We start from the raw sequence: 26,523 nt of genomic DNA on the forward strand, positions 1-26,523 counted from the left end.
CCAAAATGACTGAAATCCACCAAAACTTCAATCCATGCGTTCCTGACCTGTCGGGTTAGGTTTAAGGGGTGTGTATGTGTGTGTGTGTAGAGACCTGTCGGGGTAGCCCTCGGAGTTGAGGGGACACATGTAGTTGACCTCCTTGAGGTTGACGTTGGAGAAGACCAGCTTGTGGTTGGAGGAGTAGATGACGGTGGGCCGGTCGGAGCAGGCGAACACGTTGGAGGTGGACAGGGAGCGGAAGGTCCTCAGCACGGTGGGCTGCGTCCCCAGGGTCACCTTCTTCCGCTCGCTCAGGACACCTATAGGGCACAGGGACGGCACGGGACAACCAGGCCATGGTCACATTAGGGCACAGGGACGGCACGGGACAACCAGGCCATGGTCACATTAGGGCACAGGGACGGCACGGGACAACCAGGCCATGGTCACATTACTCAGGACACCTATAGGGCACAGGGACAACCAGGCCATGGTCACATTACTCAGGACACCTATAGGGCACAGGGACGGCACGGGACAACCAGGCCATGGTCAAATTTTCATTTGATTTCATGACACATTCATATTCATGACCACTTCCACGTGGATTCAAAGCAGAAAAAAATCTCACAAACATGATAATGTGAGATTTGTGAAACAGTATGAAAAAAGGTCATGACTGAGTCTAGGGTTCTATAATCGTCCCCCTCCTCACAATGCATCGCAATGCAATGAATTTTAGCAGAAAGCATACCTATCATTTATGTCCAGAGACTAGTCGGCTCATGTGATTAAGTGGTTGACATTGATGCAAACAAACCTTTTTTAAATATTTCCCCCCATACATAAATAGCAATAATTAATGTATCAAACTAAGTCAAGCCAATTAAAGCAACACAATTTCCACTTGAAAGCCGTCCATAACCTTCATTACTGAGAGTCAAGCAATGCTCTAGCCGTGCTGTTGTTTAGACATGTTTGTCAAGTGGTGTGTAATGCGTGACAAACAAACTATGCAATGTTCTTTAATGTTCACAGAAAACCACTTATTCAATGTCAGAAGAACTTCAGTGCTGCTGTAAACGGAAGGCTTTGGTACGCTGCTGCTCGCTGAATAAAGGTCTCTTCAGACAGGGAGAGATGGGACGACGAGCGACTGACACATCTGATAATTAATGTTCAACCAGAGGCGAGCAAGCAGGCAGGTAGGGAGATGTGGTGGAGTAATTGCGGTGGTGCTTTGGGTCCACACACGTACGCACTCCGCTCATGTACCAGCCTTTTGTGTGAAGCTTGATTTATACGCCATCTCATGCCACGCCGGTATGGCTTTGCTTATAAGAACATATCTACAGGCAAACGTTAAGCTTGAAGATCTGTTCTCGTTGGCACACAACAGTAAAATGTGCTTCTCAAAGCACAGGTACACCCGCCAGGTCAGGTAGGTTGCTGTGGGCCAGCAATGTTTCACAGCAATTGGACGCTACTTTGATGATTTGAGTTCAACACGAGCCCATGTTCTCTATGATCTCTATGATCACATGACCATAGAGATTATGTGTACTGATTGCTGTGACGTTTGGACAAAATCTGTAGGAGAAAACAAGACTCACAAATGTATTGATTTCCTGTATGGGTATCAGCAGTAGGACATGAGTCCCTTAGTTTTAATGACCATAAGCACCGATAACAGATTCCTTCGCCTCATAGTCACTGAAGTCAATATTGGACCTATTCTTTACAAGCCAATTATGTTCGGAACATTACGACATTAAAGGTGATATAGACAAGTTTTCAGCCAAAATTTTAAATATATATAAATGTATTATTTTGGCCTTTTCCCCCTGTATCTTTCCCTATATTATGATGCTGAGGTGTTCTCCTGCAACAGCACTCCCCCTTTTCCCCCCTGTGGCTGAATGCACTGTTTATATCCACTACAGTTTACTACTCGGGACGTCGGAGGGGATTTAAACTTTTATCCAATTGCAGTGCGAGGCTGTGACGGTGTGTTCAACCCAGCACTGCAGTATTATAATGATGCGATGCGATTTGCGATTTCAATTGCAATGTATAATATCCCCATATCTTAGTTTCACTAACATTGTTCATGTGAAATAATATGTTTATGATTTAATATGTAAGCCTATTGGAATTATGAGAATCGCTATGTATAGTGCATGGTTGGGTGGTGTGAAACTGAACAACACCATCAGCAATAAGCCCACAGAACTCAGAGGATCCTTAGTCACAGAACAACTCAGACCCCAATAAAATATCCTGTTTAGGCCTACATCAATATCGTTTTCGTTCATGTGGGTTGTATGTGCTTATTTGTTGAAATGGTGGAAGTGGAAGTGAGTAATAGTATTTCACCCTGCACCGCCGCTCCACCGCGGCGACTGCCTGCCTGCCGGCCGGCTTGAAGCATGCATTCAACCCGTGCTCGCCAACGGTGACAGGCCGTCGCGGATCATCATAGCGATTTCTCTTCATTGCAATGAATAACCGTGGACAGAGTAGTTCACATGAATGAACGATGCTGTAGTGGCATGGGGCATTTGAGGGGCAATATGTTTTATATGCACGATTACAAATAAAAGAGAATTGAATTGAGAGCCAGTGAGTCTCCTTTACTTCCTACTTCCTCATTTGCGGGATTCGGTGTGATATTGCGATTATGCTACAGTTACCCTTAAAAAAACATGTCAACTCAATGTCATTGTTGTAACTATGATCGACAGAAATTCATAATTTTGTAATGTCATATTTAGCCATACGAAGCAAAAACCATAGCGTCCGTCCCAGCAGCAACAACAATCCCATAGCGTGAAGTGACCTGGCTCAGCCAATAGAATGAGGGGGGGAGGGGGGTGGAGCTAGATATGCATTTGTTTGGAAACACTCACTCGTTTCTGTGTACAAACACTGGAAACTTGTCTATATCACCTTTAAAATAATGCCCTTTTTTCAAAACAGGAAAACAATTAGATTTGTTTAAGACCCGTCTGTGCCAGCGACTCCATGTTCACGTGGAGTGACCGACCGCCCGCGCCCGCATTGGACAACCATTTTGTGTACCCTTTCGTACCACCGGCGAGGTGTGGGACCGGGTATCTTTGGCAATAATATATCAAAGATTGTGGGAATTGGTGCTGCTGCGGTGGGTGACCTACCTGTCTGCAGGTCCAGACCGAAATAGAAGAGAGCACCATCTCCAAGGGCACACAGCAAGTAGTAGCTCCCCTCAAAGGTAGTCATTAGGATGGAGCGAGGAATGATCTCTGGGGACACATATGATGACTTATTATCTCTCTTTAAGAAAATCACACACACACACACGGTTTTTCATTTGTGTATATCATTGCTTATCTGTAACTTTTCGTGTTAATTTGTAAATTAACGCCCTAGTTGATCATACACTACAGAATCACACAAAAGCTTCAAAAGTAGCAGATCTGCAAGCTCAAAATGCATAGATCTGCTACTTTTGATGCTTTGTGAAAAGTAACAGAAAACCAGTGGTGTGAAGTAACTAAGTACATTTACTTATGTACTGTACTCCACTACATTTCAGATATATATATTTTATATAAATATTTTACTTTTACTCAACTACAATTATGTTAAACTTTTAATTACTAGTTACTTCATAGATTTTGATTATAATTATAAGATATTCATTAACCAACCCCTGTATATATTTTGGCCATTTGAAAATACAATTGGAAAAGGCATTAAGAACTGGGGGGTGGGGCAGTTCAATATTTGCATAAATTGTCAAATAATTAAGAAATCCAACATAAATCTAATTAAGAAGCCATCTGGATTGTGTTATGGGAATTTGACTTTGATGGATGCTATAGGCATTAGGCACATGTGCAAGTTGCAAAAAAGGGGGAAAAAGCCTTTTCTCTATAAATAAATGCACAAAGCAAGGCATTTTTTTAATCAATAACTGATTTGTTGCTGGATTAGCCCATTAAGACCTGAGGTCGTTTCTATAAATGTCTTCTGAATCCTAAGAGTTCCTCCCCCTATCCTAAGATATCTGTTCGACCAACCATTTATTTAGTCTGGGTTATTGCAGAAAAGGTGCACTCAAATGGGGCCGTCTGATATAAATGATAATAAATGTGCAGGCTGCTTGTATAATTCCATCTGTCGGGTGGAAACCTCATACTGTACAGTGTGTCCACAACTGGTACTTTACAATAGGATTCACACATGGCTAAAGTAGCAGTTTTACAAGCTCAAAACACCACATTACGTTATTTGTTATGCTTTTGTGTGACACTGTAGTAGCATGATCAAGCAGGGCATTAATCTTTGAAAAAACACAAAGTTAAGCCCCGTTCAGACCAAAAAAATCTAGAAAAGAAAGCAAAGCAAAACTCATTTCGACGCAGCTGTCACTCAAGCTGCCTGGACTGGCTTTGAGAAGAAAACAGACAGTTTGAGCAGATGCGCATTTGAAAGTCTAAAATGTAAAATAGCGACTGTAGAAGAGAAATAATTATATATTTAGTTACATCATAACCTATTTATCGATGAATAAATAATATAATCTTGGTAAACTTGTTTGTAAATAACCGAACGGACCGGATCTCAATCCCCCCCGTCTTCAGTGCTCATGTCTCCCCCCCCACTCCGCTCTCCTCTCCCCCAGGCCATGAGCGAAACCCTCCGGGCATTATGTAATGTTAATGTTGATTTAGCAAGAGCATACCGTAGAAATACAATTGTATATATCCAGCACGTCGTAAAAGCAATTAAAACAGCTTATGTTTACGTGCGGTTTCCGGACATTCAGTCCCAAAGTTCTGTTTTTCTATCCCTATCTCGGCGCTGTCTGTCTGTCACTGACCCTCCTCGGCTGGCTATATGTGGCATTGTGGCAGTATGTGAGGGTCCGGGGGGGTGGTGGAGGAGCGGTCATTATATCGCTCTCTCTCTCTCACACACACACACACACACACACACACACACACACAACGACCACAGAGCGGGCTGCGCCTTCTCCTCCCCTCTTCTCTGGGAAAGTTTGGGGGAAAACTCAGACACAACAACCGGTTGGAACTATATTGTTTGTCTATCTATCTATATCTGCTAATTTATCAACCGTGTGTGTGTGCACTGTTTAGTCCACAATCAGCGTCAGCGACGGATAGCGTTCTGGACTGGTCAGTAGTCCATCCATAGCTTCGATGAGAACCGGGGGGGGGGGGGTGAATGCAGGATCACTTCTCCCCAGAAAACCGTGCCAATCCACGGGGATAGAACTGGCTCGCGACGGAACACGGAACACAACCTGTTTTCACCGCTTCGACAACTTGTTTCTCATATAAACTTTGATTTCCATCGATAAATATGCTATGGTCTTGCCAAATATCCATTCATATTTCATATACAGCCCATATTTAAAAAGTATTTTTTTTTTCCGGAGAATCGGGCCGCACAGCTCTCGGAGAGGCAAATGGTTTTGTGAAATGAGCTCAACTCCGCCTCCTCAAACCACGCTGTGCTCTGATTGGCTACACGCAGCTTTTAAAAGCTTCAGCTTTTAAAAGCTGCTTTAAAGTTAAGTTTTGGGGAGAAAAAAAAACGCAAAAAAAAAAAAAGGCTGTTCATTCCAAGCTTCAAAACGCAAAAGCTGCTCTGCATAGAGATAACATGGGACCACGAAGCTAAAGCAGAAGCTAGCTTCTGCAGTGTGAATGGGGCTTTAGAATATGGAGATAAAAGGGGGCACAGTTGGCGCAGTCGGTAGCACAGCCTCACAGCTAGAAGGTACCGGGTTCAATGGGGGAGTGTTCTCTCCTCCGCGTCATCAGTGCCCATATCCTAGGTGGGGTTGGCGAAAGGGCGTTTGTGTGGAGTTTGCATGTGTCCCCTAGGGTAAGGTAGCAGGAGATTTTGGCGAGGTTAATGTATAATGTCTCTCTCTCTCACCTCCTCCCAGCATCTCCTTGTGCAGGGCAGTGAAGCAGGGCAGTTTGAGCACACGGGCTGAGATGTCTGTCCACAGGCCCACGGCGCAGAGCGGAGACTCGTTGCCCCCCTCGCCCAGAGGGGTGATGTCCAGACAGGCCACCTCGTGCTCCATCTCTGTAGTGCTATGGGTGGATGGAATGGAACACACACACAGTGGTGGCGTGGGTTATCACCATTATTTATTACATCAGAATTATTTCACCTAATCATAATTGTTTTTGTCATAATCGTCGCCATGTTGAAATATGTTAACAAAATCAAAAATAGCAGATCTGCAAGCTTACAAGAACATGTGTTGTAACTGCGCACGTTCCTGGGGGTCTGGATGTTCCAGGGACCCCCACACGGAGTTGCACCACTCACTTCACACAGGTGTGATTTTTCTTCTAGTCTTGGTGGTGCTGCGCCACTTAAACATTAACGATAAAGTGACCTTGTCTTGTCTGTCCTTCTGTGATAGCTCTACCTCAGCCAGGATCTGGAGGTCTTACCTGATCTGTTTGAGCTCTCCAGCCAGGATCTGGAGGTCTTACCTGATCTGTTTGAGCTCTCCAGCCAGGATCTGGAGGTAGTAGAGGGCCCGTCCCACCGCCAGAACCACCTGGGTGTGGTTGCAGGCTGCCACGCTGATGTTCCTGGACTGAGGTTCCTTCCATTCGCTGACCAGGGCCTTGCTCTCCTGCAGGACCAGGCGCACCGAGCCCGACGTGATCTGCCATGACAATGTACAAAGATTTCATCAGTCATGCGCTCTTTATCCAGAGCAAAGTGCCAGATCAGATTAAGCAGAGTTGAAGTCTAGTCAGGAATCAACAAGGTAAATAGTCATAGAAGCACTGTTTCACAAACAGCGGGTCGGGACCCATTTGTGGGTCACAGACCAATTTTTGGAAAACGTAGCCTACGTTTTCCAGGGTTTATATTCTTTAATCCATGTTTTAATCGGATAAAATCCTTAGCTGCCTCTCGTTAGCATAACAGTCAAAGTGAGACAGTGGCTGCACCCATTTTGATGATGCTCGCGCATCCACTTGCACTCTATCTGCTGCTTTCAATGGCCTGTATCTCCAAATCGGTGCAATGAATGTCGTTTCTGGTGAAAACAAGGTTTTTCAACGGCCGACAGCAGGTGCTGTGATACTCGCGGTCGGGTTTTTTCACCACCGACCGAGAGAACAACCGGTCAAGACACCACACACAGCAGTTTGTCATTGTAACATCCGGTTACGGATATTTGGCTCTTCAGAATACGGGTTGCGCGCAATAAAACATTGGCAATGTGCGATAGATTAATTAATCCTGGCGGTCAAGCGGTTTAACCCATTTTGGGCGCGAACCCCTTTTGGTGTTAGCATTATGTTATGCATTAGCTATTGAAAAATAGCAGATCTACAAGCTCATAGTGCGCCACCGAGTGGCGCGCTACGAGCTTGTAGGTCTGCTATTTTTGAAAAATTACTGACGACTGACATGGAAACATAGCTTTTTCTGAAAACTGTCAGGATGTAGAAGACATTTTTACCGAGTGGCGCGATACGAGCTTGTAGGTCTGCTATTTATTTATTTTTCGAAGAACGACTGACATTTTTTTAATCTGATCTCAGGTCAGAATGGGTTAATAATGAAACTGTCAGGATGTAATAGACATTTTTTTAATCTGATCTCAGGTCAGAATGGGTTAAGCATCTCCTATTTGCAAGAATCACTGTAACTGCATTTCTCCTGTTTGGCTGAAATAAAGGTTCATATAGGCCAGCTTGCCTCTCACTAGACGACACAGTTCAGTAGTACATATTCTAAAATGCCAGATTAGGGCAGATCAATTCTAACTTAATGGATTCAAGCATCATCGAGCTCTCGCTCTACTTTTTTGTAAAATGAGGAATTCCTACAAAAATAAACACGAAGCTTTGGGTTCGTTGGGTTACAAGCTAAACTGTGGCTAATCTGTAATTACCACGCTGCATTTCATTTTAATTGCTGATGTTTATCAAAGTGTATATAGAAACAGTATTTACGACACATACTGTTCATACTGAGAGAAAATTCCCCCTGCCTGTCTGCTTTGGCCTTTTTCTGTGTTCCTGCATGAATATGATGCACTTCATGGGAAAGGCACAGTATATTTAACCGGGGAGCAAACAGGCCCAAAAGCTCAACGGTTAATAATTAACCTGTGATGTCATGAGTCATGACATACTTTTTTTGTGTTTTTTTCTATTCACTTGGTCATTAAGGTCCACAGAATGAGAGGTCTGCTCTGCCGGAAACATCGCGAAAATAAGTTATGGCCATTTTTGTATACCACACCATAGACAACAAATATAAGGCAACATTTCATCATACTTTAAGTAGCATGTGACATGTCAAACTAGGGGGTTATCATGATTCTGAATCCATTCCAAGCATTAGTTTTGCCCAAAAAACACTCCTTGGCCTAAAAACGGCGATAGCCGTCATCACAAATGTGATGAGGTCAGCACAGTGGATATGGCCGAATTTAGGCCAAGGAGTGTTTTTCGTGCAAAGCTAATGCTTGGAATGGTGCTTTAACTGGGCATATCACACACAAGCGCCGATGTGAGCCGAGCTTCAACGAATATCTGTTTCCACATCCAATGATTTTTGCTGGGTTTCCAAGGCATTACAAACGTGCGTGTAGTTAGTGTACCTGGATCAGCTGCTGGTGTGCCACGTTGCCACAGTAGAAGGTCTGCTGGTTGTCTACAAAGCCTGGTAGCTCCGTCTCCTCCACCTCCTCACCGCTCAGCATCAGCACTCTGGGACAGAAACAACACACTGCTTAAAACCAGTGCTGTCAGCTAGTGTTGCAACTTGTTAGTGATTCAAAACACTAGCAACACTAGCTGGCACTTTATTTAGTTTTAGTCAAAGCCGGGATCTAACTATGAACAGTTTAAATTATTTAGGCCATTGACGTTATTTGCGTGTTAAATCAACAAATCCCTCGTGGCCAATGACGTTATCTGCGTAGTAGACGTACTGCCCTGTCAGTACGTCTTATTATAACAAAATAATGATTTTTTTTTACTTTTTTAACTTTTTTTTAATGTAATCTACCAAAAACCGGACGAAACCCGCGCGATCGTGCACTATCGTGCACGCGCGCCGTCTCTATGTGATCCGCGGCAAAAAATGTGATATTTTGGGATGTTCCTGGCCGTTTTTAAGCTTAATTTGACTAAGTTATGAAAAAGCTAATGTTAGCTTAGCAATCCGGACAGCCAAGCTATGTGCTAGGGGTCATATTAGCCTCCTTTGTTTACTTCCATTTGACAGGAAGTGATTTAGCCAGATTTGACACTTTTGCATTAATCAGAATGATGGAACGTTCCCGCCATCTGGTGGCACTTCTGGGTATTAATTTGAAGACGTGCAGCTTTAAAATGAGATATTTCGTGACATTGTGGTCATATCGCACATTATTCTATTGTCATTCAAAAAGTCGCCAGATCTGGCCCAATGCACAATAAGATGTTATTAAATCTAGCAATAAGTGGGTTAAGGCAGTGGTTTTCAAAACTTTTCATATCAAGTTCCATTATTCATTCTGCATTTGCGTCACGGACCACCATTTGATGACATTTAGCCTTGCAGACCAAAAACTAAAGAATATCATGTCCACATTTCCATGCGGTATTGATGTTGGTATAACAGGCCAACAATCAAAAATAACAATCATTCTACATTCTCTAATTGTGTGTAGACTTCTTGTAAATGAAGTTAATGCAGATGTTTAACAATGGTTTAACTCTTGAGAGTGTAAAATGAAACCTAACAGGAACAGCCCCGCCAATAGGGGTTAACCCCGCCCAGTAGGGGAGGGGTTTGGGGAGGTCCCTGCGGGGCGAGGCTTCCCTCCCCATCCCCTCCCATATTTCTCAGAGATATAGCTCAGGGTTGATTTCACCCAACACCGAGAGCGCACCTACACGCACCAGAGCAAGAAGCCACCATCTCACCTGGTTTGTCCAACAAATGACAGCACCAGCATGTCGTCGGTCTCTCTGCCAGCCTCCGAGCGCAGCGGCCACAAACCTGAATACAAGATGAAGGGAGATTACAGCACTGCCCGATGGCCCATTATTGATCCTAGACCACAGAATGTTTTGACCATAGACTGTAAAAAATATGGACAAAGCGTTCCCCGGGTCTAACATGAACGTAAAATGAAGCCTGTAATGATATGCTAATTCCTGATGTAAGTCGCCATCTTTTGGTACCAGCTGGCCATTGGCTGGCTCCGTTTTGTACCAGCTGGTCATTGGCTGCCCAGACAACGAGGCGGGACTTCCCCCCTTCTTCTCTGTTGGTTTTTATTTTGACTCGAGTGGGAGGAGAAGACTCTTGAGTGGGAGGGGAATCCCGATCATAGACTGTAACGGTAGCCACGCCCCTCAGAACATACGCGACTTTATGGTCATTTTTTATTAATGGGACCATAATTTTCCAAAAAGAATATTATGACATTAGAAATGAGACTTTAAACTAGTGACTGGAAGAAGAAAGTATTCATGACCATGTTTATTAAGGTAATACAGTCTAGGTGAAGTTGGGCCAAAATACATGGGCCTCTATGGAGCTATGGGGCTTTTTGGGTCCAGTCCAGCGCCACAACAGGCCATTATATGAACTACCGATTTCAAATGAGGCTTCACGAAATATCTGGCTGACTGCCCCCCTGGTTTTGACTCATACTTTTCAAAATAAAAATTTGAAATCAATTTGAACGATCGGCCCGATTTCAAATCACGTGAATCGAATCGGGTCGACCCTAATCCTTTTTTTTTTTATATGACAGCCTAATATTATAATTTTACACAGCTGTGGTACCAGTCTGTTTGCACAAATCTGGGTAAAATCAATTAAGCAGCATGCAGTAACTGCCTATAAGCTCCCCTATTCTCAATATTAAATAAAAAAGACAAAAGACTTTGCCTTCTATGTATGTTTATCATACCTTTTAATTTTGCACTAAAAACATGCTCGACAGGAACTGTAACCAAATAATGGCCCGGTGCAGACCGGTGCAAAAATAAATAACGACCTACTGCAAATAGCAGCCTAGTTCCTTATAAACGACGGGGTCCAAATCGATTTTGCATATTAACAGCCCGGGCTACCATTTTTATATGCCCAGTATCGGCCAAGAATTTCCACATCGGTGCAGCCCTAGTTTCCACACAGCAAAACAGTTTGCTAATTGAAAATAAACACCGCATCAATTTCTCCCCAGCCAAACATTTATTTATTTTTGTTTTATTTCCCTCTCCATCGAGCGTGGAACAGTGACAACAAAACGAAGCCATCTGGGCACACAGTATTATAATGAGGAGCGTAATTGGCAACGATCCCTGTGCCTAAGAGAGATGCATTGTACGCACAAACAAACCTTTGATCCCTGGAAGGTCGATGCTGGCGTGCTCGTGAATCCCAATGCCGTTGCGGATGATTCTGAGCGAGCCCTCCTTGAAGGCGCCCGAACACGTCACCAGCTGCAAGCCACAAACCGAGAGAGAATTAAGTGACAAGACGAGAAAAACATCCACACAGAGAAAATAACGCTGTCGGGCGGAATCCTCTTCCAAGCCCTACTTGATACTGCAGTCACACAAGAGCATCAGAAGTAGCAGATCTGCAAGCTTGAAATTAGTTTCGAAATGCCTCAGAAAGCTTGTTGATTTGCTACTTTTGAATTTGAATCCTGAAAAGTTTGTGTTTTGTGTTTGGTTTCCACCCGACAGACGATAACACACAACCCGCTCTTGACAGGTGTGTTGCAGTGGGTGAATAACCATCCAATTGTAAACAGCTCAGTATCGTTCCAAGATGGAAACGAACGATAAAACTGCTGGATGGAGCATGACAACTGAGTGCTCTCAAAGATGAATATCAGCGTCCAGTCAAGACTGAACAGAGAATAATGGTCGTTATTGGCAGCGAGAATAAAAGGCACATGACAAAAATGTGGGCTGTGGCCTTTGCTGACAAATGGCCTCAAAAGAAGTGTAGTGTGATTGAAGTGTCGCTGAATCATGTGAATGCACTCAGCTGAATGGGAGAGGTGACTGATATTTGTTAGAATGTGTTCTGAGGGCAGCATATCATTTCTTTGGTTCTGCTGCCCATCCAATCAGCAAGAGCAGTCACATTGTTGTTGCTTCAGGAAAGCACCAACAATAACCAAAACCCTAACTTTAACTTAAGTTAAACCTAAACACTAAATCAAAACCCTGTACACCGGGGGAAAAAATCACACCCATGTGAAGTGAGTGGTGAAACTCTATGTGGGGTCCCGGAAGTTCCAGACCCACAGGACCACAGCCAGGGGGCCGGGTTGATTCCGGCGAGCTGCCCCACGTCCGAAACGGTTGAGATTATCGTGTGGGGGTCCCTCTACTGTACTGTACTGGCACACCCGAAATCATCATATATACAGTTAATATGTGCGTGTGTGTGTTAGGTTGCGCACAGGTGGTGAAAAACCACCATGCTATTTCCGTGCTCATACCCAGGCACCCACCCAGCCAGCCAGCCAGCCACCCAGCCACACACATAGCTCCGTAAGGGAGTGGTTGCACCACACAATTACCGGCCTGCATAAGAAGTCTGAAAGTGTCTTCTGCAGACAAGCTAAGGGTTACAGGGTAAACACATCCCTTCTTTGAATGTAAATGTAAGGCATGATTTTCTATTTACGTTATTTTAACACTTACAGTCCACACATCTTATCAAATAAAACCGTGGGGTACCTGGGACGTGTGGACACATCTTAAGGTCTTTATATCGATATAAAACGGTATCACTAAAATAGATTTGACAGCGGCTGTTGCTGCGCATGCAGCCATTCACTTCCTTGTTTACGGGCCGACAATCTTCCTTATTTACTCCGAATCTATGCTGCCTCCACACAGATTGATCATAACGGCGATGTTCTGTCCTAATTTCTTCTTCATCATGCATCTTGTTTAGAAAGTTAACGTTCCTAGAGAGCGAGAGAGAGATTTCAGTTTTACGACGGTGATGCAGTAAAGGAAGATTTCACCCACTCAAGTTTTGGGGAGAAATGAAAGGCTGGGGTTTTCAGAGTAAAATCAGTCAGTGCTTGGCACTCTAGTGCCTTTATTCTGAAAAACTCTGGCAGCATCATAAGTGTTAAATTGTTGCTATGTAAAATATCGGTTATCGGGAAAGTATCGGGAAAAATACAAATGTATATATCGATTAAAAAAAACCCTATCGTTGCAACTCTAGCTGAAGGTGTGAAGACAGTCAACTTTCTGCCTCAACTTAAGAATCTTCTCTGGAGCTTTGTCTGAAACCCTGACACCATACAGCGCCCTCACGTCTGTCTCACGGAAATCAATAAAAGAGTGCTGAATAAAAGATGGCTCGTGTCTCACATTATACATAATGTTACAACCTTACAGACGATGATGACAGAAACCAAGCTAACCAGAAGTGGCAGGGAGCTGTAGCTGTCTGACCCGTTACTCCACAAAACTGACACTCGTAAAACGAATCAACACTATCCTATGACTGAAGAAAGAAAGGGTCTGGACTCTGGAGTGCTCGGAAGTACAAAGAAAAAGAAAAAGAAAAAGATCACACCTGTGTGACGTGAGGGGCACTCTTCTTGTCATCATACGTCATCATACATCATCTCATTCTGGCCAATCATAATTTGCGACCTCACTTTTGTCTTCAATGTTTGTGTTTACACACTTTTGTCTTCAATGTTTGTGTTTACACAGACCCTCAAAGCTGGACATACAGTGCATCCGGAAAGTATTCACACTCATTACAGCCTCATTTCAAAAGGGATTAAATTAGTTTTTTCCCTCATCAATCTACACACAATACCCCATAATGATGAAGTGAAAAGTTTTTTCAAATATTTTGTTAATGTATTAAAAATAAGAAACTGGAAAAACACAAGTACATAAGTATTCACACTCTTGACTTAGTACTAAGTTGAGGCACCTTTGGCAGCAATTACAGCCTTAAGCCTTTTTGGAATGATGCTTGATACACTTGAATTTGGGGTATTTTCCCCCTTCTTAGATAGATAGATACTTTATTTGTCCTTTCGGAAATTTGTTTTGTGCACAGCAGTCATCAGGATATATATTTCACAGAGTTGTCCAAAATATTTGAAAAATATTTTTCACTTCAATTTTGAAATGAGGCATGTAAGGCATGATTTTCTATTTACGTTATTTTAACACTTACAGTCCACACATCTTATCAAATAAAACCGTGGGGTACCTGGGACGTGTGGACACATCTTAAGGTCTTTATATCGATATAAAACGGTATCACTAAAATAAATTCGACAGCGGCTGTGTGTAGATTGATGAGGGAAAAAACTAATTTAATCCCTTTTGAAATGAGGCTGTAACAAAGCAAAATGTGGTAAAAGTGAAGTCGTGTGAATACTTTCCGGATGCACTGTATGAGGGGCTCATTCATTTTTTTTAATGAAGGTTCTCTTTGGTTGGGGACTCAAAACGTGCAACAAAGAAAAAAAGAACAAGGCTCTCTTCTGGTGAAAAAGTTAACAAGGCTTTCATTTAAAATAATTAAAAAGTGTGACGAGGAACCCATACGTAGCAGGCTAGCAGCCCACGACAGCCTTCCTCACACCCTGCATTAGTAATAATAATAATAAAAAAGCCTAGTGCCTATCTGGTAGGCAGGTTTCTGAGCTTGTCCACAGCACTTCACCGACACAGTGAGTAGACATCGTATAATGAGCATTAGTGAGGAGAGACCAATTATATGAAGAGAAAGTTGAATTAAACAACGGGTTAAGTGCTCCTTATATGAGAAACTGTGGTAATGAAGCTGACTTTTAAATAAAAGCAGAAGAGATGACAAAGCAGCTTAAAGTAAAGAGGCATATCATTCCCAAACAATACTGATAAGCAAAAAAACGAATCAATAAGCCAAGAGTTTGTTTTGTAACCTAATATAACGGCCGCTCTAATGACATTAAGAAGACTAGAATTTCGTGGCCGCTTTGCGGCCGCTCATCCCAGAGTTACCTTGCCGCGCACTATGGGAAGAAGGAAATTGCGGGAGTTGACTCCACATGTACTAACGGATGGGTTATTAGTTATTATTATGTGTCCTTATTAGTAGTGTAGTCAACATTTTATGGCTCATACACACTGCCCGGTATTTGCTCCGATTATGCTGTCGGGGAGCATTTTTGGCGCTGACCGACAAAACGGCTGATCTGACGTTAAGCGGTGCCCAAAAGGTAGATCAGGATCTACCAGTATAGATCACAAAGGCTTTGCAGGTAGACCACATGACATGGCCCTAAAAATATATATAATTTTAATATAAAAAACGATTTTTGCATCTGCCGCTTGAGATGACCTGAGATGACTTGATTGATTGACATCAAAAAGGGCCTGTCAGCTCAAACACACAATGCAATACTTGTTGTTGCGTACAATCATCAGTAGCAAAGTCAAATACCAAAAATAAAAACCAATGGGATGATAGTTTTATTTTGCTGGTCGTTTTGAAAGTAGCTCTGAAGTAAAAAAAAGTGTGGGCAGCCCTGGTATAGATGATTATATATATTCATTCCGTGGGTAAATCCCTGGCTGTAGGCTACCCACATATTGGTAGCATATTACCTATATTAGCCCAATATTGGCGTTACGCATTTCAGTTGAATAATGCTGTGTGCGCACGTGCGGAGAAAGACAGTTATTTAATGAAACTCAAGATTATAACGTCCTGTCTCGCTGGCGCCGTTTATAGGCTGCACAGCTATTCCTGTGTGTGTGTGTGTGTGTGTGTGTGTGTGTGTGTGTGTGTGTGTGTGTGTGTGTGTGTGTGTGTGTGTGCGCGCGTGTGTGTGCGCAATGAAAAGTACTCGGCAGGCGAAATGGCGAATTAGAACGGTGTAATTGTAATAGTTTGGAACAAACCAAGTTCTGTGGAAGAACAATGTTGACGTAACTAAGAGATTCGCTGAGTAAGCGATATTTTATATACAGTGATTTAGAAGGAATAAGCAAAATCGTGAGGCGAAGATTCCTCTCCTTCCTTGTTTTATTCTCCTGCGGACAGGACTGTCAGGGAGACTATCAGAGCAGCACAGGGGAGTGGCTTAAAAGACGGGGTAGTAGTTGCCAGGTTGGCGAATTGTAAGCGAGTCGTAGTGTGTGTTGAAAGGCATTTGAATTGCATTTGTGGGCTTGTGAATGAATTTTCTCACATGTAATTTGTGCTCACTTGCATAGACCTGGCGAATTTAGCGTGGTGAAAGGGCAACAGTGTTCCGGGGGTGTGGGTGCTTCGGGCGATAATGTTTGTAGTAAACAAATGCATTGGCGGCGTGAGTGTGGAAGGGAGGCATTTTTGGTGGCAGTGCCAGTGCCAGTGTTTGGCGGGTGGTGTCGAGTTTTGGCGTTCGGCGCGATAGGAGGAGATAGCGTTGCAACACTGCGAAGGTAAGTGTGTGACGTCACTGCCATGTGAGTGTGTGTGGGTGTAGTGTGTAAGATGGTGTTGTGGGTGTTGCAATAGCGACGTAGCTGTTGTGGCTTTGGGTTTCTTGCCATGTGTTGGGTACAACTTCTCCAATATAGAATAGATGATAATATTAAAACACTGGGATATTTTACAGGCAGAACCTAAGAGACACCATAAAGGCTGGCTTGAATTATGCTAGAAAACACAGGCTGATCTAAAAGCTTCTAAATTGGCTATTTTCACCTGTGCAACTAGAAACCAGGCCAGACAACTTGGCTATCCATCACACCAGCTGCGGTGTCTGTCTACGCCTGTTGTGTAACAGCACTGAGAACATCATCATTCACACGTCCCCAGAATGTCTATCAGGCAGTATATAACCCATTTAGGCCTGACGTCGAAATTAAAAAAAAATCTTCAAAATCCTGACAGTTTTCTGAAATACCTTATGTTTCTGTATCAGTGGTGGTCAATATTTCATGTCAAGGACCCCAAAAATTATATGTAATATGCCTCCGTCCCCCCCATCATTCTGTAATATATATATTCAAAGATTTGAGGCACATTTTCACGATTTTTCAAAAATAGCAGACCTACAATCTCGTAGCGCGCCACTCGGTGGTGCGCTATGAACTTGTAGATCTGCTATTTTTCAATAGCTAAATTATAACATAATGTTTAAAACACCAAAAGGGGTTCCCGCCCAAAATGGGATAATCAGGCAGTATATAAATCACTGTAAATCCTCCCACCATGTCTACAGTATATAATATACCAACCTTACCATGCGGTAGATCAGCTCTTTTCACTACTACTTACATTCTAGATTTCTAATGGAATTGCTTTGATTGATGAATTTATTTTTAAATCATGAAAAACTAGTTCATGAAAAACAAACGGATCCCGACTCCCGACCCAGTGTTTGGGAAACGGTGATTTAATCCTCGAGTATAATAAAGGTGGTTGTGTAACACAGTGGTTTACAACCAGTGGTCCGGGGACCACCAGTGGTCCTTGAGGAGGTTCCAGGTGGGCCTCAGATAAATTATGGGAGAGTTGGTAACCAAATAGACCCTTATTAGATCTTTAACTCTTGAGAGTGTAACATAAAAGCAAAACCATTGGTTTCCTGTTACACTCTCAAGAATTGCATTATTGTTAAACATCTGCATTGGTTAATTTAAGATTTCAAGAAGTCTACACAACTAGAGAATGTAGAAGAATTGTTAGTTTGATCAACATTTGCCTGTTGTCTCTCCTACAGTACCAACAACAAAATATTCTTTAGTTTTGGCTCTGAGGCAAAATCTCATCAAATGGTGGTCTCTGGCTCAAACGCAGAAAAGAGAATGGGCCTTGATATGAAAAGGGTTGACAACCCATGGTGTAACAGTATGGTATGTACCTGGCCTTGGCCCTGTCTCTCCAGATCCACCACACACATGTAACTGTATTATTATGTACCTGGCCTTGGCCCTGTCTCTCCAGATCCACCACACACATGTCCACGATAGGTCCGAGGTTGGTGAAGGTCTCCATGACGGCCACGTAGGAACCCTGGTCGTTACTGTCCACGTTGAGCTGCAAAAGAACTTCCACTTATTACCTGCTCACCTCACAGAGAAATGTGTCACTATACAATGTTCACCCCAGAATATGGGTAATAATAACCCTGACTATGTCTGGACATCAGATTGGGAGTATTATGTTAAAAATAAGGGATCGATTCAGATTCTTTGACGATCAAATCCCTTATGATTACTAGGACTCTGGTTTAAAATGAACCCGTACACGTCTGTAACTCTGACAGTGTACAAATGGGTCCATTTGGTTCAATTTTTTACACTCTCATATGGTGGTCCTTGAATTTAAAAAAGTTTGGGTTCTTACTCCCTCCGGTTCCGGATCTAATCCCAACCCCAGTTAAAAACAGTTGTTCCTGCGGACCTTCATACACCGCAAAGGTTAAAGCTGACTATCAGTTCATGGTACATGTCTGCAGGAATAACTGTACCCCTCACAACACACCCCTGCAGTGGCCAGGGTTTGTCAATGTCTGCAACATTGACATTAAGCAAGATGTTAATTTGCCTCCCTCACTCTCTCAATGTGTGCCGTCAGTGCTTCCTGTCACTAAAAACCTCAGTTTGACCTAGATAGTGTAGGTACCATATGGACACAGAACCTGCTATCAAAGCTATTATCGAGCAAAAATCACTGTCTGTCATCTTCTCGATTGCCTGAAGTGACTGCATCGGTTAGTCACACACACACACACACACACACACACACACACACACACACACACACACACACACACACACACACACACACACACACACACACACACACACACACACACACACACACACACACACACACACACACACACACACACACACACACACACACACACACACACACACACACACACACACACACAGTCGTCGTCCCCCACCATCCCCCAGCTCACTCTATCTTTCTGTCTCAGTGTGCACGCTGTCCAAATTAGTTTTCCGGTTCACACAAGGCAAATGCCCTAGAGAGGCAGAGAGAGAGAGACAAAAAGAGCTCTCACCCTTGAAAGATGAGCAAAAACGCTAGTTGTGAAGCAGGAAATTAATTACTTAACATACTCTACCATAAAGATTGGTCAATAATGAATTCACAAAAAAAGGTTACATAGAGTTGCACATTAAGTAGTTAAAAGAGACATTGAAGTGTACATAATAATAATGTAAAGACAGCCCATTGTTAGAACGGTCCCACCCTGTCAGGGGTGCAACAACAATTAGAATATCGCTGAATATTGAATTATCTATTTGATTACACAGCCACTTTATGAATGATGTCAACAATTATAACTGCCTTCTGGCATATCATCTATTTTATTAAACAGCTGCTTTATGATTGATGTCAACGATTCGACACCAAAAATATGTTTTAGAATCAACTTACAAGCTTCTGTTAAAAACAAATGGTCTGAGACTGTGTGATTAGAAGAGCCACACTATAAACAAACACAGGCAGAACAGCAATGTGTTGTTCAGAAATAACACACAATACAATGCATTAAAGCAGCATTTAACATGCCGTGACAAATGTTTCTCTTGGGGATGAATGCAACATTTGTTTATGGCTTAATTTCTTGTTTTCAGTTAAGAAAAGGAATGAATTATTAATCGACTGCTGGTGGCTAACATCTGATGCAGTGTTTGTGTGTAATAAGATATGTATACAAGTGCTACTAAAGGCAAGGCCTTGACTTTCACTTTTTAATAATGTGGAAAAACTGTACCTTCAGGATGTTATGATTCGGCATTCTCATATAAATAATACTTATACAGTATATTGTCTCGGTCAGGTGAAAACATCATTATGTCCAAAATTGTTACTTTTAAGGACTTAAATTCAAAAATTGCAAAAATGACAGATGAAATTATCTAAAAGCTCAGAGTGTGAATTATTGGCTGATTTATCCATGACCGGGCCTTCTGCTCAGGTCTTGGGTGTAAGTGCGTTCTTTACCTTGACCAACTGGGAATCTCCCAGTCTGGAACCCACAAACACCACTCCGTTGTCCAGGTAGGTGAGACACTCTGCGATGGACGTCTGTCAGACGAGAGAGAGACATTAGTGCTGGGGCCACATGGACAGAAGTAGAGTTCCGATACCAATCGGAAAAGCTGCAGCGATACTGCCCAAAATGCTGATATCAATGAGTATGCCAGTCTATGCCCATTCGATAGCACGCATTATTCATTTTATAAACAGTGTCAGATCTACAAGCATCTTCTACTTTGAACAATTTTTTTCACAAATAATGGTGCCAGGTTGAAAAGTGCTTAAGTGTGTCAGTGGATTTCATAAATATTTAGCTTTTAGCTTGTGACTAAATAATAACTAGACTAGATCCATTGGAAGTACCGTTCAGTTCAGTTCAGTCTGGCTTGTATCGGTGTGTTGTTTACTGGCATCTCATCATTTTTACCTAAAGCATTTTGCTTCAGTCTGGCTTGTATCGGTGTGTTGTTTACTGGCATCTCAACATTTCTACCTAAAGCATTCTGCTTCATCTGATGTCTCCTCGCGTCCTCCACACTTCTTCAGAGGAGCAGGGAAATCGTCTCCGCTCTGTGGGGCTGTTTACAAGGTCTCACCTCTTCCATTATACGTCGATTTAGAAGCAATGCAATAAGAATACAATACAACAATGCCCGGAACTGAGTCTGTGTTGAAAGCAGACAGTGCCTGGCAGGTGGCTGCTTAATGACTTATTGAGACGTTAGCAGCGTTCCATGCTATGCTACTGAATGACTGTGGGGCTGGTACTTATCAGGCTGTGAGTGCTGGGCTCCAAACACATTCATTACAGAGTCAATCTGCTCGTCAGGGAGGTGGTGCAGTCCTGAGCGGGGTGGTGAAATAGATTTTCATCCCGCATGTAATCCAGTATCAGTAAAACTAATATGACATTACGCTGTAATGTTACTTTGGGACTACCATAATCAGAATAGGGTTGATGTGGTGACTGGTTGCTAGGGCCGAGCTTACCAGCACTCCACTTGCCTCCACACTTCCAGACTATTCATAAGTACTCTGCCAAGGTTCTAAGCTTATTATCCCGCGGCTCCCGCCCTCAATTTCTTCACATATAATTAATATAAAACTCATTATTCAGGCACATTTCAGTCACCTCTTTTTCCCATTAGGACCACTCTACAGCGATGCACACCAACATCAATCTACAGGCCACAGATTTCTGCATTACATCTTTTTTTCCCATTTTTTCCCCCGTGGCGCTAGAGCTCGACCGGTCTAGTCATTGCCATCGAATCACAGGCTTGTTATATTCGGTAGTGATGCTTTTATTTTGTCCTCATATCTAGCAGTCAATAACCGACTACACAATTGACACTCCGGTGGCAAGTTTGGTCAAATGAAATCAGTTATTTAATATGATTTCCTCAGTCAAGGCGACTGTGCATACAGTGTTGGGAAAGTGTGGTGATGGTGCACACAGCTTCTACACATAAGTAATGTGCAGTGGCGGAAATAAGTACTCACGTTATGAAATAGGGCTGAAGTGGCTACTGTACGTTTTGTAATAATAATCTAAATCTACAAAGTAACGACTACTAGTAACTGAAGTTTTCAAATAATTGCAGTAGAGTAAAAGTACAATATGTATCTCTGAGATGTAGTGGAGTAGAAGTAAACGTATTGGGTCTCCCACAAGTGGTCCAGGTGCATGCCACATATAGGCGTGTCGCGTATTCGAGTCCCGTTCATGACGACCTTTGCTGCATGTCTCTCCCCCTCTTTCCTGTCTTCACTTGATACTATCAATAAAGGCAGAAAAGCCAAAAATATTTAAAAATAAAAAATAAGTGAACGTATTTTGATAATAAGTACCTCAAAATTGTGCTAAAGTACACTACTTGAGTAAATGCACTTAGTTACTTTACACCACTGACTTCCATACATAAGTAATGAGGGTGGTGCTCAGTTGTAGGGCAAACTGGTTGCTGAACTGGTGCCTTTGTACTGCTGTGAGTAACGACCCAATTCAAGCATGCCTGGAACTTAATGTTTTTCATGAATAGTATTTCCACACAGCCTGAATGAAAGAAATGTTTCAGAGCTGCTCAACCAGGGGAGGTCAGCGCAGCCCTGTGGTCAACCAGGGGAGGTCAGCGCAGCCCTGTGGTCAACCAGGCAGTCAGTTTTAAACATTCTGGACAAAAGACTGTCAGATAACAATTAATGTCTAATAACATGCGTCTCACATGATTGGAGAAACAGTGCCACCTGCTGCTAATCTCATGAACAATCTCCCAATATTCACATGATACTCACATTTTCTTTTTTTATGGTTTACGGACAATTCCATTGTGATACATTGTCATGTGGAAAAACTAGCTAATGATGAGATGATATCAATACACTGCCCATCCCTGAGAAACATAATATAAACATGTATGGCCGTTAGATCCATATTCTAGATGAAAATCTATTTTACCAGCATTGTCAGGACTGCATCCCCTCCCTGACAAGCAGATTGACTCTGAAAACATGTTTTGTAATGAATGAGTTTGGAGTCCAGCACTCGCACAACCTGATAAATACCAGCCCCATAGTCATTCAGTTTCATAGCATGGAGTCCTTAAGCAGGCACTGTCTGCTTTCAACACAGACGCAGTTCCAGACGTTGTATTCTGATTGCACTGCTTCTAAATCAACATGTAATGGAAGAGGAGAGAACTTGTAAACAGCCCTGCAGCGCGGAGATGATTTCCCTGCTCCTCTGAAGAAGTGTGGAGGACGCGAAGAGAAGTCAGATGCAGCGGAATGCTTTGGGACTAAATGATGAGATGTCAGTCAACACAGAAACAGACCAGAACTGAACTCCACAAGCAAATACCCGCAGTTGCTGTTGGATGTAAAACCTTGTATGTGCAAAACCGTTACTTTAGGGAGAATGGTAAAAAAAAAAAAAAAAAAAAATTGAATAATGATTTAGTCACAAGCATTTCATTGGTTAGATATGTAGAAAAGCCACAAACAGGTTTTCAGGAATAGCAAAAATGTGAGCTTAAGCTCACAGCACATTGTGACACGCTGTGGGCTTGTAGAACAGTTACTGTCACCACCTTTTTTAATGGGACGCTGTATATACCAAACATTTATGAGAAAACAATGATAGGAAATATGGAGATACAAGATTTTTGCCTGACAGACAGAATAGGAGAGCAGGTGAAAGAGGGAGAATGCAAGCATGATGGATGGACAGAGATGGAGAGAGTGAGACAGGAAGAGGAAGAGAGATAGAGGGGGAATGAAAAGAGAGAGCGCTCGGGTGGCTGCAGTTGCCGCAATGTTAAGTAGCTGCCCACCACAACAGGGTGGTGGGTTAGAATCCACTGTGGTGCATCGGGCTTCAAGCACTCTTCTCCACAATCAAAAAATTCTCAAACCCATGGACACCATGTCCCACTCCTTCACTATCGAAAAATGCAATAACTTCCTGAACCCGAGCCCTCCATACCCACTGCACACTCCTCCTCATTTGTGGACATCACACCATGTGAGCTCTCAACCATCATTACACGCATGAAGTCCTCAACCTGCTCCCTGGACCCCCTCCCCACCTACCTCCTCAAGGACTGCCTCCCCACACTCTAAACACAGAGTCCTCAGAGTCACAAACGACCTTCTGTTATCTGCTGATACCGGTTCACTCAACATCGACATCCTCCTTGATCTCAGTGCTGCCTTTGACACCATTCATCACTCCATACTCATCTCACGCCTCAAATCCACCCTTGGAATCACTGACACTATCATACCTCACTGACAGACACCATTTTATTTCTATTAACAACTGCCAATCGCTCACATCACCCGTCACCCACGGCGTCCCCCAAGGCTCAGTACTTGGTCCCCTCCTCTTCATTCTCTACATGCTCCCCCTTGGTCAGATACTCCGCAGTCACGGCCTCCGCTTTCACTGTTATGCCGATGACACACAACTGTATCTCCCCTCCAAAACCATCACCCACTCCACCCTCACCTCCTGCCTGACTGACATTAAAACATGGATGCAAACAAACTTTTTAAAACTCAACTGCAATAAGTCTGAAATTCTCATCATTGGCCCCGACCCGCTCCTCTCATGATTTCTCCCTCACTATTGATGGCTCCACTGTCACCCCCTCCACCCGAGTCCGTAACCTCTGTCATTCTTAACCCCACCCTCTCCTTCCAGCCCCATGACAACCACATCACCAAAAAAACAGCCTTCTTTCACCTCTGCAACATCGTCCACCTTCGTCCCATGCTATCACAAACTCTGCTGCCCGCCTGCTCACCAGAACCTGATCTAGGGACCACATCACACCTGTCCTCCGTGAACTGCACTGGCTCCCAGTCAAATTCAGAATTGACTTCAAACTACTCACCACCACCTACAAAGCCCTCAACAACCAGGACCCCCTCTACCTCTCTGAACTCATACAGCATACACCCCACCCACTCCCTCAGGTCAAGCACTGCCAACATCCTGGAACCCTGCAAGAGAACCTGGGGTGACAGGGCCTTCGCAGTGGCAGCCTCCTCATTGTGGAACTCACTCCCAGCCCACATCAGAGCTGCCCCCACCTTTGACATGTTCAAGAGCACACTCAAAACCCACCTTTTCAGACTGGCTTTCCCTACTTAGTCACTAGACACTAATCCTATGGGCCGGCACCTGTCAAGGAGGGAGTATTGTACGGGAAGAGTAGGCGGTGGGTGCTACTTATAGAAAGAGAAAGACAGACAGATGGAGATACAGACACAGACAGGTAGGTACCTCTCCCAGCAGCTCTACATGCAGGTCCTTGAGCACCACGGCTCCGTCCATCAGCTCCTCTTTCTCCAGCAGCAACATGAACAGCCGTCCCTCCATGTCCCCCAGCAGGTAGCGCGACCCGTTGGGGTCCACCCGGTTGTGACACACGATGGTGCTTTGCTGCAGCCCAACACACACACACACACAGTGTTGTTGTACATGCAATATTTCTTGAGGAACGGCAATGGCGAGCGTTTCAGTTCCCTGTGGTTATATCACGTCCTCAAGTTTGTTTGTTTCTATTTATTGTGTATTTTACCAGGTGAGTCCCATTGACTATAGATAAATCAGTACAAAGGGTTCATACATTATATAGATAGATAGATAGATAGATAGATAGATAGATAGATAGATAGATAGATAGATAGATAGATAGATAGATAGATAGATAGAGAGAAAATTATATATATATTTTTTACAAATCTCTTTATTGCTATTTTCAGACAACAAAAAACAAAAAACACAACTCATGTGAAGTAAGGGGCTCTTTTATCACTATACATCATACATCTGTCATACAAAAATACAATGCAAAACGTCTTTCAAAAACAACGTAACACTGAGCATTGAGCAATGAAGACACCAGTAAACAGAAAACAAGTTTAATGTTTAAAAAGTTTGAGAACCACTGCATTAAATACATAGTTACACAAAATCAAGTAACAGCTGCAGTCCTCATTTGTGTGTGTGTGTGTGTGTGTGTGTGTATGTAGTGTGTGTGTGTGTGTGTGTGTGTGTGTGTGTGTGTGTGTGTGGGGTAAACTTCTTAAATCACCCAAAGGGATTAAGTGGCCCAGTTTCAGTCTTTCTGGAGCCAATTCCAGGACCATGGAATGGAGCATAAAAAGTGTCACTTTAAATCTCGTATGAATATATTTTGGGCATGTCTTTATGATGTAGTGGGAAATCTTAAAAAGAGAGAGAGGGGGAAAAAAGGAAAATAGCGTATCTACAAGATCACACGAATGCCAGTGTGTTCCACAGGCGCCTCTAGCCCGCTACTTGTTTTACTACCCGTTTACATTACAAGATTCTTCTTGTATTGCTGTGGTCTGGTCTCACCAAGTGGGCCGAGTGGTCCACCTTGCTGGGGGCAACAAATACTAGGCCTAAACCTCACAAAATCATTTGTGATGCATTTTATTTTAGATTTTTAACTCAATTCACGCCAGCATTAATGAATCCCTCGATAGCGTATTGCCAAGGTTTTATCGTGTGTAACACTTACTTTGAAGAGACAAATATCCGTAATCGCATGTTACAATGACAAACTGCTATGTGTGGTCTCATGTCCGGATGTTGTTGTGTCGGTCGGTGGTGGAAAAAGGCGACCGTGAGTGTCAGCCCACCTGCTACAGCCCGTTGAAAACCCTTGTATTCACCAGAAACGGCCCCCTCAATGTCGTTTTTGAGATACAGAGCTGTGAATGGTGGGCTTAGACTGGAAGTGGATTAAACAATACAAACCCTCAAACCCGGGCGAGGGTACTAATTTAAAGGTATATTCAGTGATTTCACTTAATTCAAATATCACTTATTTTTTTGTTTTGTTGTGATAATCCTCCCTACTATAGAGTGTGCTGGCCATATAAGGAGTTCCTCCCTGTCCCCAGTTAACCCCTGGGGGTCAAAAAACC

The 26,523-nt window shown here is 43.1% G+C and overlaps 1 protein-coding gene across 1 annotated transcript in view; it reads right to left on the minus strand.

Moving 5' to 3' along the window:
- ddb1 (damage-specific DNA binding protein 1) overlaps positions 1-26,523 on the minus strand; it is a 53,168-nt gene that overhangs the window by 17,585 nt on the left and 9,060 nt on the right. The window contains exons 7-16 of the mRNA XM_083794331.1: positions 24,848-25,006; positions 20,023-20,106; positions 17,959-18,075; positions 11,390-11,492; positions 9,960-10,035; positions 8,648-8,756; positions 6,510-6,688; positions 5,935-6,098; positions 3,159-3,266; positions 95-302 (exon numbers count right to left, since the gene is read on the minus strand). Of these exons, the coding sequence (XP_083650457.1) occupies positions 95-302; positions 3,159-3,266; positions 5,935-6,098; positions 6,510-6,688; positions 8,648-8,756; positions 9,960-10,035; positions 11,390-11,492; positions 17,959-18,075; positions 20,023-20,106; positions 24,848-25,006 (1,307 nt within the window). The remainder of the gene's footprint in view (positions 1-94; positions 303-3,158; positions 3,267-5,934; positions 6,099-6,509; positions 6,689-8,647; positions 8,757-9,959; positions 10,036-11,389; positions 11,493-17,958; positions 18,076-20,022; positions 20,107-24,847; positions 25,007-26,523) is intronic.

Source organism: Protomyctophum parallelum (genome assembly GCF_964188405.1).
Source record: "Protomyctophum parallelum genome assembly, chromosome: 2".
NCBI lineage: Eukaryota > Metazoa > Chordata > Actinopteri > Myctophiformes > Myctophidae > Protomyctophum > Protomyctophum parallelum.